This window comes from Phalacrocorax aristotelis, chromosome 3 (assembly GCF_949628215.1).
Source record: "Phalacrocorax aristotelis chromosome 3, bGulAri2.1, whole genome shotgun sequence".
Taxonomy (NCBI): domain Eukaryota; kingdom Metazoa; phylum Chordata; class Aves; order Suliformes; family Phalacrocoracidae; genus Phalacrocorax; species Phalacrocorax aristotelis.
In genome coordinates, this window is record NC_134278.1 from 87,584,982 (window position 1) to 87,598,076 (window position 13,095).

Here is a 13,095-nt window from a genome sequence, read left to right on the forward strand (position 1 = left end):
ACATCTGAATCCTATATGCAAGCAGAAGACATTTATTTATATAAAGTTCTGTAAAAAAATAAATTTTAGAACAGCATGGTTTCATAGAGAAAAACATTTTCTACAGAGTTCCAACTGCAAGACTTTTATATTGTACCATCATTAAATAAGGTGGGACACCATGTGAATTTCATTGCACTAGAAGAAATGCAAAGCATCTTTTTAATATAAAGATATACAGAGCATTCTAGACAACTACAGCTGTGTTACAGCTATGTGTTCTTTTGGATTTGGTCCAAAGAAACCTGAGTCTGTTTCCAGAGAGAATGAAAAAACATTGCACAGACAGCTGATCACTTGTTTCTTGCTGAAGGACACCAAAACGATCGCGCCCTGCAGCTCACTCTAAGTCTAGTTTCCCCAGCTAGCAACAGTGTCCGTTCTTGGACTCTGGTCTTAAGTAGTCACCTCCCAGTCGTCATGCTGCTTCAAAGAAAGTCAGTCTGTTGTCAGAGCCAAGTGACTGCCCCAGTGGATTATCACCTCTTCTGCTCCCAAATTTCGGCCATGTTTAGGTCTAGGTTGTTAAGGCCTTTCAGAGCTTGAAGGTTTCCAGTGTAAAAAGCTACATCTGAAGTCACGAGTCTGCAGTGAAAGATACAACAAGGTCAGCACCTGCAGGGATCACACCTGGCCGGAGTATTCAGAGAAACAGCTGGGGTTTGTTTAGGAATTGGGCACACAACAATAATAATCCATGTTCAAATACTATGCCTGGATTAGATGTTTCAGATATCAGTTCAAAACTCAGTGCTCTGGAGGTGGTGTATTTTACAGGAGCGGTCATATATCACATGATTACTGCTAGGTGTAAAACTAGTTCCAGGGAAGGGAGATAAAACAAGAAGTTCAGAAAACTCAGCAGGAGTTGGGCATCTAAAACTTTTATTCTCTTGCTGTAATCCCAGGCTTATCTAGATTTAAGCCTCTGGTTCCATTGCAACTTGGAATATTAATTACTGCAACATTAACTTCTATGACTAAGAAGGTAAATATAAGAGCAATGGAACAGCAGAACAGCTGTAAGAGTTTATACAGCGCCAAAATCCCTCATACAGTGTTGAAACCTACCAGGGGATGACAGAAACATAACCATGGTGTTGCCGGTTAAGAAAGCAGCAAGATGTCAGCATAAAAGTTGTAATTTCATAGTAAAAAGTTAACCAGGATTCACAGAACTGAATTTTTACTATTATTACACAAACAGGCAGTTTAAAATAGGATGAGGATCAGAAAAACGTGCTCAAAACTAGGTCAATGAAGACTGCTGAACAGCAGCAAGGGAAATACAGAATTTGATGTTTCTCTTCTCAAAAGGCCCCAGTGACATGCTCCCAGAGAGCTGTGTTCTCGATCAAGCAACTGCTGCCATGAAAGCAAGAGGCTCAGGGAACCACTGTTACTGATTCCAGCTGCAGACAGGAGACCTGTCTGACAGCAAGGACAGCTGTACTGGAAAGTAACACTGCCAGTACGTCACCAGGAACATCCCCTATCAAAAAGGGATCCATTTACACTGTCCAGCCACAAGCATGAAAGAAAAAAGGAAAGGAGCAGCACAAGGTGAGCCCAGCACACCATTCAGGGCCGTGCTAGAAACCCCCGTGCCACATGCTCACAAATGCATGCCGGGTGCTCTCATTTCAGCTGGGGCTGCTGCAGCCCCGCACCTGTTCGGAAAGCTCAGTGGCCTACAGATACTTTAGCAAGTACCAAAGGCAACTGGATGTTATCTTGTGAAGACACCATGAGCACAGAAAACCATTTCAGAGAAACTCTTTCACAGAGTACAAGGATGGATAAGCTTAAGCAGGACAAGTAAGAACCAACTGGATGGAAACAACACTTTTCATTCCAGCAACATTTGAAATGTTTATAAATTTTCTTCTCTGGCTTCTCCAACCTAAGATGATGCTTTCTTGCATGTGGGTAGGTTGACTGAATTTCACCCCTGCTGCACTGCAAATAAACACCCCAGGTCAATAAGAAGGTCATTATAAACCCCACCATTTTCAGGGGACAATCCAACTTTCAACAGGAGTCAGCCTGCAAGAGGCCATACGCTATCTGGGGGGTGTGAGAAGCCAGGCACAGCCAGCCACACCCTCTCCGGAGAGGAACCACTGACCTGTTTTGGTGCTGGAGGGTAGGGCTGGGACAGGAAAGGGGAAAAGCTTTGTGAGCATAATCTCCATTTCAAATGTAGTTCTGCTGTAAAAACAATTTCTGTACAGCAGCTGCCCATTGCACAGATGAAATACCATTTTTTCCTCTTTTCTTTGCTAGCGCCATGAGTCATCATCTGCGTTTCAAAACTGCTTCATGAATCATGCAACGCTTGCAAATTAAACTGTGGCTACTGCTGTCACACAAAAGAAGAAAAAGCAATCCACAACCAAGGAAACCTACAGCAGGTTTCCAGTACGACGACACCCAACTCCCAATCTATTACCATGCCAACTGCATTCCTAGTTTCTGTGAAAAGGCACAAGTCATGTCCTTTACTGTAAGAAAGTTCCAAATGGGACATACTAAAACACAGAGTGTGGCTGCATTCTGCAATCGCAACTTTCTTGCAGAAGACAAAGCCTGTTTGTTTAAATTAAGCAGTAAAAAAGTGCCCAAACGTACCCATTCAGAGGTCCTCCATCATTGACTACGTTTAGGTGGGCCAGCTGCCTCTTCAGATGAAGTTTGTAGCTTGCGTTAATTCTTAAAAACAACATCTAGGAGAAGCCACAAAACAAGAGTAAGGAACCATCCCTCGCTTGCATCACAGCGAGGAAGTACACTGCAAACACCTTCAATCACTAACCTTCGGTTTCATTTTTGTAATTCATGTGATTTTTCCCTTCTGCCAGTCCCTTTGCCTCCTCATCTTTCTGGCCACATACAACATGTTCAATACAGGACCGTACGCACCCTCACTTATTTGTTACATGTTGCACTTAGAGGGGACTTTGCAGCACAAATTTTTCTTCCCTGTTGCCTGGATGCATCTAGCAACATGTATTAAGGCTAGAAGATAGTAAATCTCTTTCCTGTACTACAACCACTTAAGAGTCTTTTTTCCAAAAGAAAGCGTGAAAAACAGTTTGAAGGGACCATTTAATTTAGTGCACAAGAGAAACTACAACTTCGTGTATTCAGTGAGTGGATCAGTCCTTCCTCTCCTTAGATTTACAACTCTGCAGTAGCAATAACTGCAGCAAAACACTGAAAAAAAAGCACATCTGGTATAATTTGGCTGCATAAAACATTTAGGGGCCTTCAGAAGCCACCAAGTTTGAACAGCGCTACAGAATTCCCTAAAAGGGCTGTACTTGAGCCCAAAAGCATTGCCATTTGTGCAGAATTTCAGCGCTAATTCCTAAATTGAAGAACCACCTCGCCAGACATTAAAGTGCAGCTCAAAATTCTGGAATCGGTCAGTTCTTTTTCTGTGTCTCATCGTTCTCCCTGTGCATCCAAACACTTCATTTCAGACCGAGCTTTCTGCGTGACTGCTGCCAACCCCTTTACAGTACGAGTTCTCCTCAAGAAAGAATTTCCTCCCACCCCCAGATAAAGCAGAAGTCTCTCTTGTTACCAAGTTCATGTGCATTTGCAAGGGAGGTAGTCACATGAATCTCAGAAATGACATTCACCTGAGTTTGCTCCTCAGGAAGAAGATCATATATAGCTTCATGCATCTTCGCCATTTGCTTGCAGATATTCCTGAAGCATGCTGAAGGAACAGGAGCTTTCACTTCATACTGGAAATAAAAACAAAACCAGTTACTCCTTTCTGCCACCTTAAAAGAGTTTATAGAGGAGAATTTCCAACAACCCTTTGAATTCCAGATGCAGAGAGAATAATCACTGTGCCAGCTACACACGCTGCGTGGCCTGCTAGCTGGCCCTCTCCTTCAGATTTGTGCGAGTCAATGACAGATGAGCAATTCCACCTCTGTTGAGTGTGCCCCTCAAGTACTTTGTGAGAAAAAACTACTTAAGATCACATCCATCCAAATTTCTGAAGAAATAAGGAAAGGAAAGCATAAAGAAATGGATACTCCTGAAAATTCAGTGCTGGCCATAAAAAGCAACAACAGACAACAAACAAAAAACCACCACCACACACACCCACACCCACGCCCCCCCCTAATGTTGCAGAAATACCTTGGAAAACAAAGTAGAAAACATCCCTTTGCCCAGTGACTGAGATCAAGAAACAAGACACTGGAAACTACCAGATGGCGGGAGACTTTCTACAAAGGGAACAAAATTCTGATGTCCCCACCCTGGATAGGGAAGATCTGAATGCAATTTCAGAAGCGCTTTGAAAAACTGTCCCAGGAACAGTGAAGCGAGATCTTCAGTTCCTGGTGGAGAGGCCGTGCTAGCACAGGCCTGGGTTAAACACTGGTAAGGCGCCTTTGGTAGGGTGGTACTTCCCCACAGAGCCTTGCACAATTCAGTGGATGAGCTGAATTATTGTAACTAAATTATTTACAAACACATTGGAGGAGATGCTCTCTCTTATGCTAGCCTGAATTGTGAAAGAGAACAAAGCTTGCCTGAGTGTGAGAGAAAAAAAAGAAATGGGGAGTTTTGAGAAAGTCTTTACAGAAAAGCCAAACCAATGACCTAATTTGACAAAAGTAGCAGAAAGATCATGCTTGGTGCTCCAGGAGCCCTGCTCCCTGCATGGGACAACCACAGAGTGTACAGGATTGTGCCTCAGGACGTGAGAGTTAGGCAACAAATGATTGACAATTTACCAGCATGCTGTAAAGCCAAAGGGAACTGGCAAGCTGCAGCAATGGCTCTTGCATGACTACAGACAAATCAAACTCTTCATCGTAATGAGGGAAAAGCAACAGCACCAGAAAGAAACATGAGCTCCAGCCCTGAGAGGTGCTGGCCATTTTTATCTCCAGAGAAGGTCAACAGTGTGTAATACCATGATGGATCAGCCAAAAATTTACTGCTCTTCTGTCCAAAGAGTCACAAGACAACAAGTTCCAAGAGAAGCTAAGAACTCACACTGGACTTTTTTATTCCTTTTTAAAAACCTATGTCTTTTTCACTTGTTAATTACAGCTGTTACATACCCCTGTTCCTGTTTATTCTCCCTGCCAAAGTCAATAGATGCTGTGAGCTGCCATGCTGTTGTGAAATGCCCCACTGAGCATGCGGCCTCACCACGGTGGCACTGTGTGAAGGCAGCTCCTGTTCCACGGAGCTCCCAGGGCTAAGCAGAGCCTGGAAATGCAAAGTGACTTGTCCATGTTACCCAAATGCCAGGTTGATGTCCTTTCCACTGGACCAAACTGTTTGTTTCCTACAAAGCCGGTTTCTAGACGGTGCGATATTTGTTTTTAAAGCATGCTGGACATGCACTGCTATGAAACTTGCTTGCTTACTCCTTCAGATTCACACAGTTTAAAGCAGGTGACCACTTTATCCACAAGGTCTGAAATATTTAGACTCTCACAATAACACATAAAGAACACACTGACATGGTTGCACTGACATGCCCATTTGCAAATTTCCTGGTTTTATGTTCTTCACAGCCTTCAGTGCCAAGATTTCATTATTTCAGGAACAAGATGAGCCAAATTATAGGCTATGTTAGGAATGGAGGCAAATCAACACATGGTCTCCTTTTTCTCCTGTACCCTGTGGGTTGCACTCAGTGAGCCAGGCACTCTCACTCAAGCCTTTGAGAGTTCTAAAGAACAAGAATATTCTCAGTTTGTACCTCGTGCCAGCTCACAAGAGCAGAACAGGCTGTAAGATGCAAGGACAGAGTAAGGGATGGATACTTACTAACTACCATCAAAAACAAACTGTTACTGGTTTGTTGTGGGCTAACTTGTTTAGCATCAGTAATCTAAATTCTTGCATTTGTCTCTTATTTTCAAGAGATAAAGTGACCGAAAAGCCATGCTACTTTATAGAACAGGTATTTTTATGTGGGGGAAAGAAAAACCCTAAAAAACCCCAGCAGACCACTATTTGGATCTTTAGAAAAGGGCATAAACGTGTTCTAGAAAGTGTAAGCACAACAGGGGATGGGGAATCCTAATTTAAAAGCTTTGGGTTTTTCGCCCCCTAAGTTTAGGTAACACTGAGAGCCCAAAGAAACAGATGAAAAGAGAAAGCACAATATAAAATAAACAATAAAATAACACAAACAGCAAGGAAGACAGAAATGCTGCCTGTTCTACATGCCTCACTGCAGCCCCCATCAGCCTGTCCCCAACCTGTGCTCCACCAGGGAGATTCTGTGCTTCTCATAAGCTCCTACAAGGAAGAGGTTGTCCCAGACCAAATCAATCAGATTGGTCAGTAAAGAATTATTTTTCTCTCATGAAACAGCTTCATTTTTAAGAGCACAAGACCCAGAGCAAAACACCAAGCTTTAAAAGCTCGTGTACTTTATTCATCAGATCTGTGGGCCCAGCAGGTCCCATCCCAGGGCAGTCTCTCTCAGTGTATTCCACCTCGAGATGAGTCAGAGTGACTGGATCCAGCCCAGGAGCAACCCATGCCACTGACAAGCATTCAAAAACCAAAACACATTAAGAGCACTTCATGGGACAGCTATTAGTGCTGCTACACAGTAGGAACTGCTAAGCAGAGACCTCTAGCCCCCAGGCCTGCAGCCCAATAGAACAGCTGGTCCTTCCCCTTCCAAAACTTCCTCCTCAGCAGTTTTTTGCCATTTCCTCAAGTTACATGCTCCCCACTTCCAAAGGTTGGGAAGGGCAGGAAACAGGAACAGGCTGAGCCTGACTGCAGACAAGAGCTGTCAGTGGATAAAAACTGCTGGGGCTAGGGTAGGAGAGTGCTTCAGTTTCTAAACACCAGAGCATCTGTGCCAGCCAAAGCATTTCTGTTACTGCTGAAGGTGTAAATGAACAAATTCTTTTGTGGGGGGTGAAGGCAAATGACACCTGGGTGGCAAATATTAAGATAAAACACATTCACAAGTACAGCCCAGAGCTTTGTGTTTATACACTTTAAAGAAGTCCAAACTTTCCTAATCAGGAATTGCATAAGACTCCATTTGAAACACCTAGACTGCATATACAATGAGACCTCCAACTGCAGTTTAGAGAGTGTATAATTATTTCCATAAATCATTACCTTGGATAATAGTTTGTCAAATAAGCTATCCATTATGGCAACGAGCTTTGCTGAAATTTCAGCTATGTGGTCGTGATAATCCTGTAATGGAAGAAAGCCATTTTTATTTACTATCTAATGGCACTCATTTTTCAGAGCACAGTCAAAAAGCAGAACTTTGTGTTTAATTAGGAAATGCCAAAAGAATTACCTTCATAATGTGGTCAAAATGCCTGAGCATGCTAAACTGCTTTGGCTGCAGTCGAGCTTCAAAATGAGCCCTGATAATAGGAATGTAGTGTACGATTAGCTGTAGGCAACGTGAAGAAAGGGCTGTAAATCCAGAAGCAAGAGAGGGAAAGAAAAATAACAATTGTTACACAGGAGGAGTAATTTTGTATAGCCTGTATCTCCTTTAACGTAAACAACAGATCTGACACAATCTAACATGATTTTTAAAACAACAACAAAAAACCAAAAACAAACAAACAAAACCAAACCACAAAAAGCCCAACCAACCAAAACAACCACCAAACAAAAAGCATTTGTTTCCACTGGGAAACCCCACCCAGCAAAGATGCCAGACTAGTACCTGGCTATTGACAGCCAGCTTCTGTAAGATAAGGCCTCTTGTAAAATTAGTCCCTGCCTGTAAGTGTCTACTTGACGATTTGAGCCCTGACCACACACAAACATCAGAGATCTCAAAAGACCCAACTCATCAGCTACCTAACCTTGACAGCCACATTCTCAAGGCATCAATATTTCTTCTGCGGGAGGTGTACATACACACTCTGTCCTGCCCAGAGCCAGCTCCTGCCTGTGGTGCCGGCAGGATTCCCAGACCTGAGCTTTTCCTGTGACCACCAGGGCCTGACCCAGCAGGACACACAGTGGTGCCAGAGTGGTCACCACATTGGTCAAGCCTTCTGGAGCAAAGACCTGACCCAGTTTTACTCTGCTCACTTGTGTCTGCTTTAACACTATGCCCCATGGCCCCTTGGGGGGAAGCCTCTCAACCCATCCTCCTCAAGCTATTCCCTTTTTTAAAAGGGAAATGCAGAATGGTAATCAGAACACCCTGAAACACAGGAACTGCAAGTTCTAACACCTGCTTCAACCTATCAACCAAAGGCTCATAATTTCAGGAGACAGTTTAAAACCTGGGGTCTTGAGTAGTGTGTCAGACTTTTCTGTAGCATGGAACTGGGCACCTAGTTGTCCCCAGCTTTTCTGGGCAGCTAAAGCAGTCCAGGTGGGTAACTTGGGGCTGGCAATTCAGCTAAATAGCTGCACACTGAAAATGAGAAACTCTAAAGCCCAAATCATAGTTTGGATTCAGCCCACAGACACAGAGCCCTAAGTTACCTAACTGTGCCAGGACACTCAGCCACATAAAGACTAACTATTCAATTCAGAGCCATCCACAGAAATAATTTCACGCATTATTGACACGTGGTTATAGCCGCAGGAGCTGGATGTGGACACTGCGTTACAGAATACAGCACCATGGGGCAGACGGGACAGCACAGCTCAGTGAAATGCACGGGGAGACAGGGGTTTGGCTGCATTCCTCTACTTGTGTACCTCCGATCAAGTTCTGAAGACTAAGCAGCTCCCAGGCATGCCAAAGTCACTGCTGGAAAAGTAACTACACCTTCCCACAGCCAAAACATTTTCATGGAAAACTTGCTAGCCTATATATTTGTTATGTTTTCTTCATGTAAAACAGTGAAGCTTTATATTTAAAGTGATCCGGTAGACAGTAAAGGAATTTGATGGTTTTAGTGCACCCCTTAATCAGACAATTCACAAGCTTTTATACATGTTTTACCTCCTAACCAGCAAGGTCTTAACACCCTGTGTTCCATGCATGGCACCACAACACAAACATAGCTTATCATAAATGTTCAGGATTTTTTTTACATTTGTTTTTTTTTAAACAGGCAGGAGAACGAGCTTTGACATTTTAAATACAGAAATCCATACCTAGGTTTTTTGTAGTGATCGTTTTCAAACCAACAACTTGTAATGCACCAGCTCCAAGCACTAGTTGGCAACTTCTAGAGTTAAAATACTGTGAGAAAGAAAAAGATAGTGAAAATGCATGCTGACTCTTTAACAGCTACACATAACCACAGTTTAGAAATACCATCAATAGAATTTTGCAAGATTAAATAGAGTATTAAGGCCAGTACCAGAGTTTCACATACTCCTTACTACAGAGGAATCTGCAACTGTTAACTAGCAAGACAAAAGGAACTTTTTCACCACTCTCAGTAGTCACTGGCCCATAGTATTTTTTGACTCAGCTTATGCTAAAGTACTCAAGGCAGTGTTTCAGCAAAGGGAAGCAGAAATACTGTTATTTAAAAAAAACAGTTAGCTACTCAGTGATTCAGGGATTAATTTCTGCTTCTCTATGAGACTTTTGGGTGAGGCTTCTCTCAGTATTAAAAAGAAAAGCAGGAATTCAGACTTGCTGCAGACTAGCTACCTTCAACCTTACTTTGAAAGCCATACACAATATCAGCTTTGTACTAGAAATCTATAAAACATACTTCTCAAACCAGGACCTTGGATGGAGTGAAGGGTAAGGATCTCACTAGTTTTGCTAAGTGGAGTAGACAAGTGTAAGCTCAGAAGGAAAAATATCAAAAGAACAAGTTTCTGCTCTAGCTCTAGACCTTCCCCAATGCTGATGTTAAAGAAAATACGAAAGCACTGAAACTCACTGCTGCTGAGGTGTCTGAATCTGTGTTTGTAACACTATAAAATACTGAGATTAAAAAATGATGCACAGAAGATGTTAAGCCATGTCAAAAAACAGTTCTGTAAGAATTCCAGATATAGTGGATGACCCATGACTTGATCTTCCTAACTCAGTTCCTGGAGAAAAGAAGGTATTAAATGCACACAGGCCAGCAAAATTTCTGGGCAATAAGACAGCTCCTGTTAGCATATTCTGTCTTACTTTGGAATTCTGCTCCATCACCCAGCCTGAGACTCCAGATATTCTAGACTGCCTCGGGTGACGCAGTAAGAGACGGAAGAGCTGTTGCTGTTGTCCCCGATTCCTGCACTGAATGGAGAGCAGAAGTCCCAGGGCTCAGGTTTGAACAGAACTGTCCTGTTGACACTGGGATGGAAACTGGGAAACAAAACCTAGAGAGACCTTGCCCTTTCTCATGCACCCGAAGAAAGACTCACAAGAAATTGTGACAAAGTTGCCCTGCAGCTTGTGTCTGCAACACAGAGGATTTCCCTCACATATAGCTCCTTTTTGGGGGGGGCCACAATCCTGCTTCACAGGTCTTGCTTCATGATAATGCAAAAAGCAAACCCAAAATTTCAACCCTTCTTGAGTAAAAAGAGGAAACAATTTTTCTGGCTATTTCCTGGAGTCAGTCACAAAACTCAGGACTAGAGAGGATATTCTGTGAACACCACGCACCCGCTCTGGGCTGCTAGAGTGGTGCGTCCAGGGCCAGAGAAGCAACCCAGACCTAGTGCCACAACTGAACCTCTGCTATGGGTGGCCCCTGACCTGAGAGAAGTGTAATCTGCTCTGCTCCCAGAAAAAATTCAGGATCTGAAACTGTGACATTCACTTCATCTCCGTCTCCTCCTGAAAAGCAAGACCTTTTCTTATGCCTCCTCGTGGACTTCAGCAGTAGATCCACTGAGCCAAAGACAGATATATCCTACACAGCCTAAGCTCCTCTGAGGTATTTAGCTCAGGTTAACGCCAACTCATTGACTGCGTGGCAGACCATTAAAAACATGCTCTATAAAGGGTGACGGACGCTTGACTCTCTCCCCTGCCTTTTGTAGATATTACTGTTACCGGATGGCCTGTTGCAGACAAAGCAGCAAGAAGTAGCACATCTGAAACATCAAAAGAGCAATACCCCCTCCTTGTGACTGCATGGAGGAAAGCACCTCTGCATTCCAGCACCGTGGCTGCCAACCTTCTCTTGACTGCACCAGCTAAACAACTCCAGTAATTATGATTGTGGTTTTGTTCATACACAGGTGTTACTCCACTCTGGTTGCAGCCAAAGTCCAAAGTGGCCTGGAATTTCATTACCTGGGAACACTTTGCAGCTTCCATCACAATAAAGACTAGCTCTCGCTATGTTCAAAGCTTGCTAGCTCTGACAGCTGTCAAACAGAGTGTAGTGACTTGCAAGGACACCCTGAGTGGCTCTTATTTTGTTCAAAGTGTAATAAATGAGCTTTTGTTTTTTGCTAGCTGCTCTTGTCATCTCTCCAGCTGATGGCACCTCCCCGCCAGATAGGAAATACAATAATGAAACTGCATATGATATTTGAATATCAAGAATAAAACACAAATGACAGAGCTAGAACAAGATATGGTAGGGAGAGAGAAGTAACACAGAGATGCAAATCTGGACAAATTCGAGGCATCTGCTGCTATTCTGCCTGCCTGCCTGCCTGCACAAAGGTGCTAGCGAGACTTGAGTGAAGCAGCAGCAGGAGAACGAGAGGTGAAGAGGGGCATCCCCAGTCCCAGACTGACTGATTTGCCTTGCATAGTGCTTTCAAAGTGGAAGGTTTGTGGATGAATCTGAATGATGACTGCAGGGAGGAGTGTTCCTGCATCTGGTTGTTCAGATAAGAACTACCAACAGGAAGATGATTTAAAAGTCCACCTCCTAGGGTGTGCTTCCCCTCCCCTGTCCCCCACCTCATGTAAAATATGCTTTTGGAGAGGAGACTCTGTCTTTCATCGATTATGCTTATGTTCAGAACTCTAATACCTGACATAACCTTTGTGGGCCAAGACACAAGTGAACACCTTGAAATAAATTACCTATTCGGCTTTAGAGCCTATGTGACAGTTTTAAGGTGTATTCATGTGCTCCATTTATTATTGTTTACTTATCTGTGCTTTACCAGCTCTCCTATTCTCTAGTGAGAAATAAATGACAAAAAGGTCTTGGTCTTTCATCATTGTTACATTTTACAAGAGAAGCTTCATCCCATGTTATTTTTCACGCTTTTACTGACTATACCCTTACTGGCTATACCTCTACTGACTTGTAAAAACCAAGGGACTCATTTCCTTCCTGAATATATCTATACCTGTGTGGCATCTGGTATCAAATTGCTTTTTCTTCAGCAGCATTAACTCTACTCCCATCCTGAAGGTCAGGCAGCTGTGACAAACACTACTAGATGAGATTTCCAATATTCCAGGTGAACAAGGGGAAAGACAGCCTTCCTGAAGTTAATTCACACAAAAATTTGCATCTTTAATGCCCTTAGGTTAAAAGGCTACCTTACGGCACAGTAGCAAATGCAATGAGTTCTAGACAATTTATATCATTTATATGAAATCATAAAAGCACATTAAAAATTACAGAGAGTAAGACACGTTCTCCGTCCTGAGTATCCCTGATTAGCACAGGCAGTACATTTTGAGCCATACCTTCAGTAAATCAGACAGGCGGGTAAGCATGTCAGTGGTGATAGAAGGAATGTTATCCACACACTGGCAGTACTCAAGGATTATTCTTATTAACAGCAATACTGTCCTACAAGAGAGGAAACAGCCAGATATGTCATCTCTGTACACAGAAGATGTTGAAAAAAAATCAAGCACAGGCCATTCTTGTTGATAGAAAGCTACCTAATGCTTGAGTTTGCAGCATTAAATAAACCTACTAACTGATCTGAAATAGAAGTAAAACATAAAAGAATATATACATAAAGATGGTTATAAAGAATATCCATGCCTCAGGATGGCACATGGGAAAAGTACTTAACATATAAGAGTTCATCTAAGGTTCACTGGTATAACTTTTTAATCTCAAAAAAAGTAGAAGTCTCTATGTAGATGTTGGCAGGGGACAAAAAATCCAAAGCTCCTTTCTTATACGACTGTATCATTCTGGCCAACTTTGAGCAAGTATA

At 42.8% G+C, this 13,095-nt stretch overlaps 1 protein-coding gene across 3 annotated transcripts in view; it reads right to left on the reverse strand.

Annotated features, from left to right (window-relative positions):
* Window positions 1-16: 16 nt before the first annotated feature.
* Window positions 17-13,095, reverse strand: part of VPS54 (VPS54 subunit of GARP complex) — a 51,514-nt gene continuing 38,435 nt past the window's right edge. For 2 of the 3 annotated variants that reach the window (XM_075088379.1, XM_075088378.1), the window contains 7 exons: window positions 12,611-12,716; window positions 9,145-9,232; window positions 7,367-7,488; window positions 7,177-7,257; window positions 3,687-3,794; window positions 2,671-2,765; window positions 17-624 (listed from right to left, as the gene is read on the reverse strand). In XM_075088379.1, the coding sequence (XP_074944480.1) occupies window positions 519-624; window positions 2,671-2,765; window positions 3,687-3,794; window positions 7,177-7,257; window positions 7,367-7,488; window positions 9,145-9,232; window positions 12,611-12,716 (706 nt within the window). In that variant the 3' untranslated portion in view covers window positions 17-518. The remainder of the gene's footprint in view (window positions 625-2,670; window positions 2,766-3,686; window positions 3,795-7,176; window positions 7,258-7,366; window positions 7,489-9,144; window positions 9,233-12,610; window positions 12,717-13,095) is intronic. The other variant, XR_012659766.1, reaches the window with a different exon arrangement.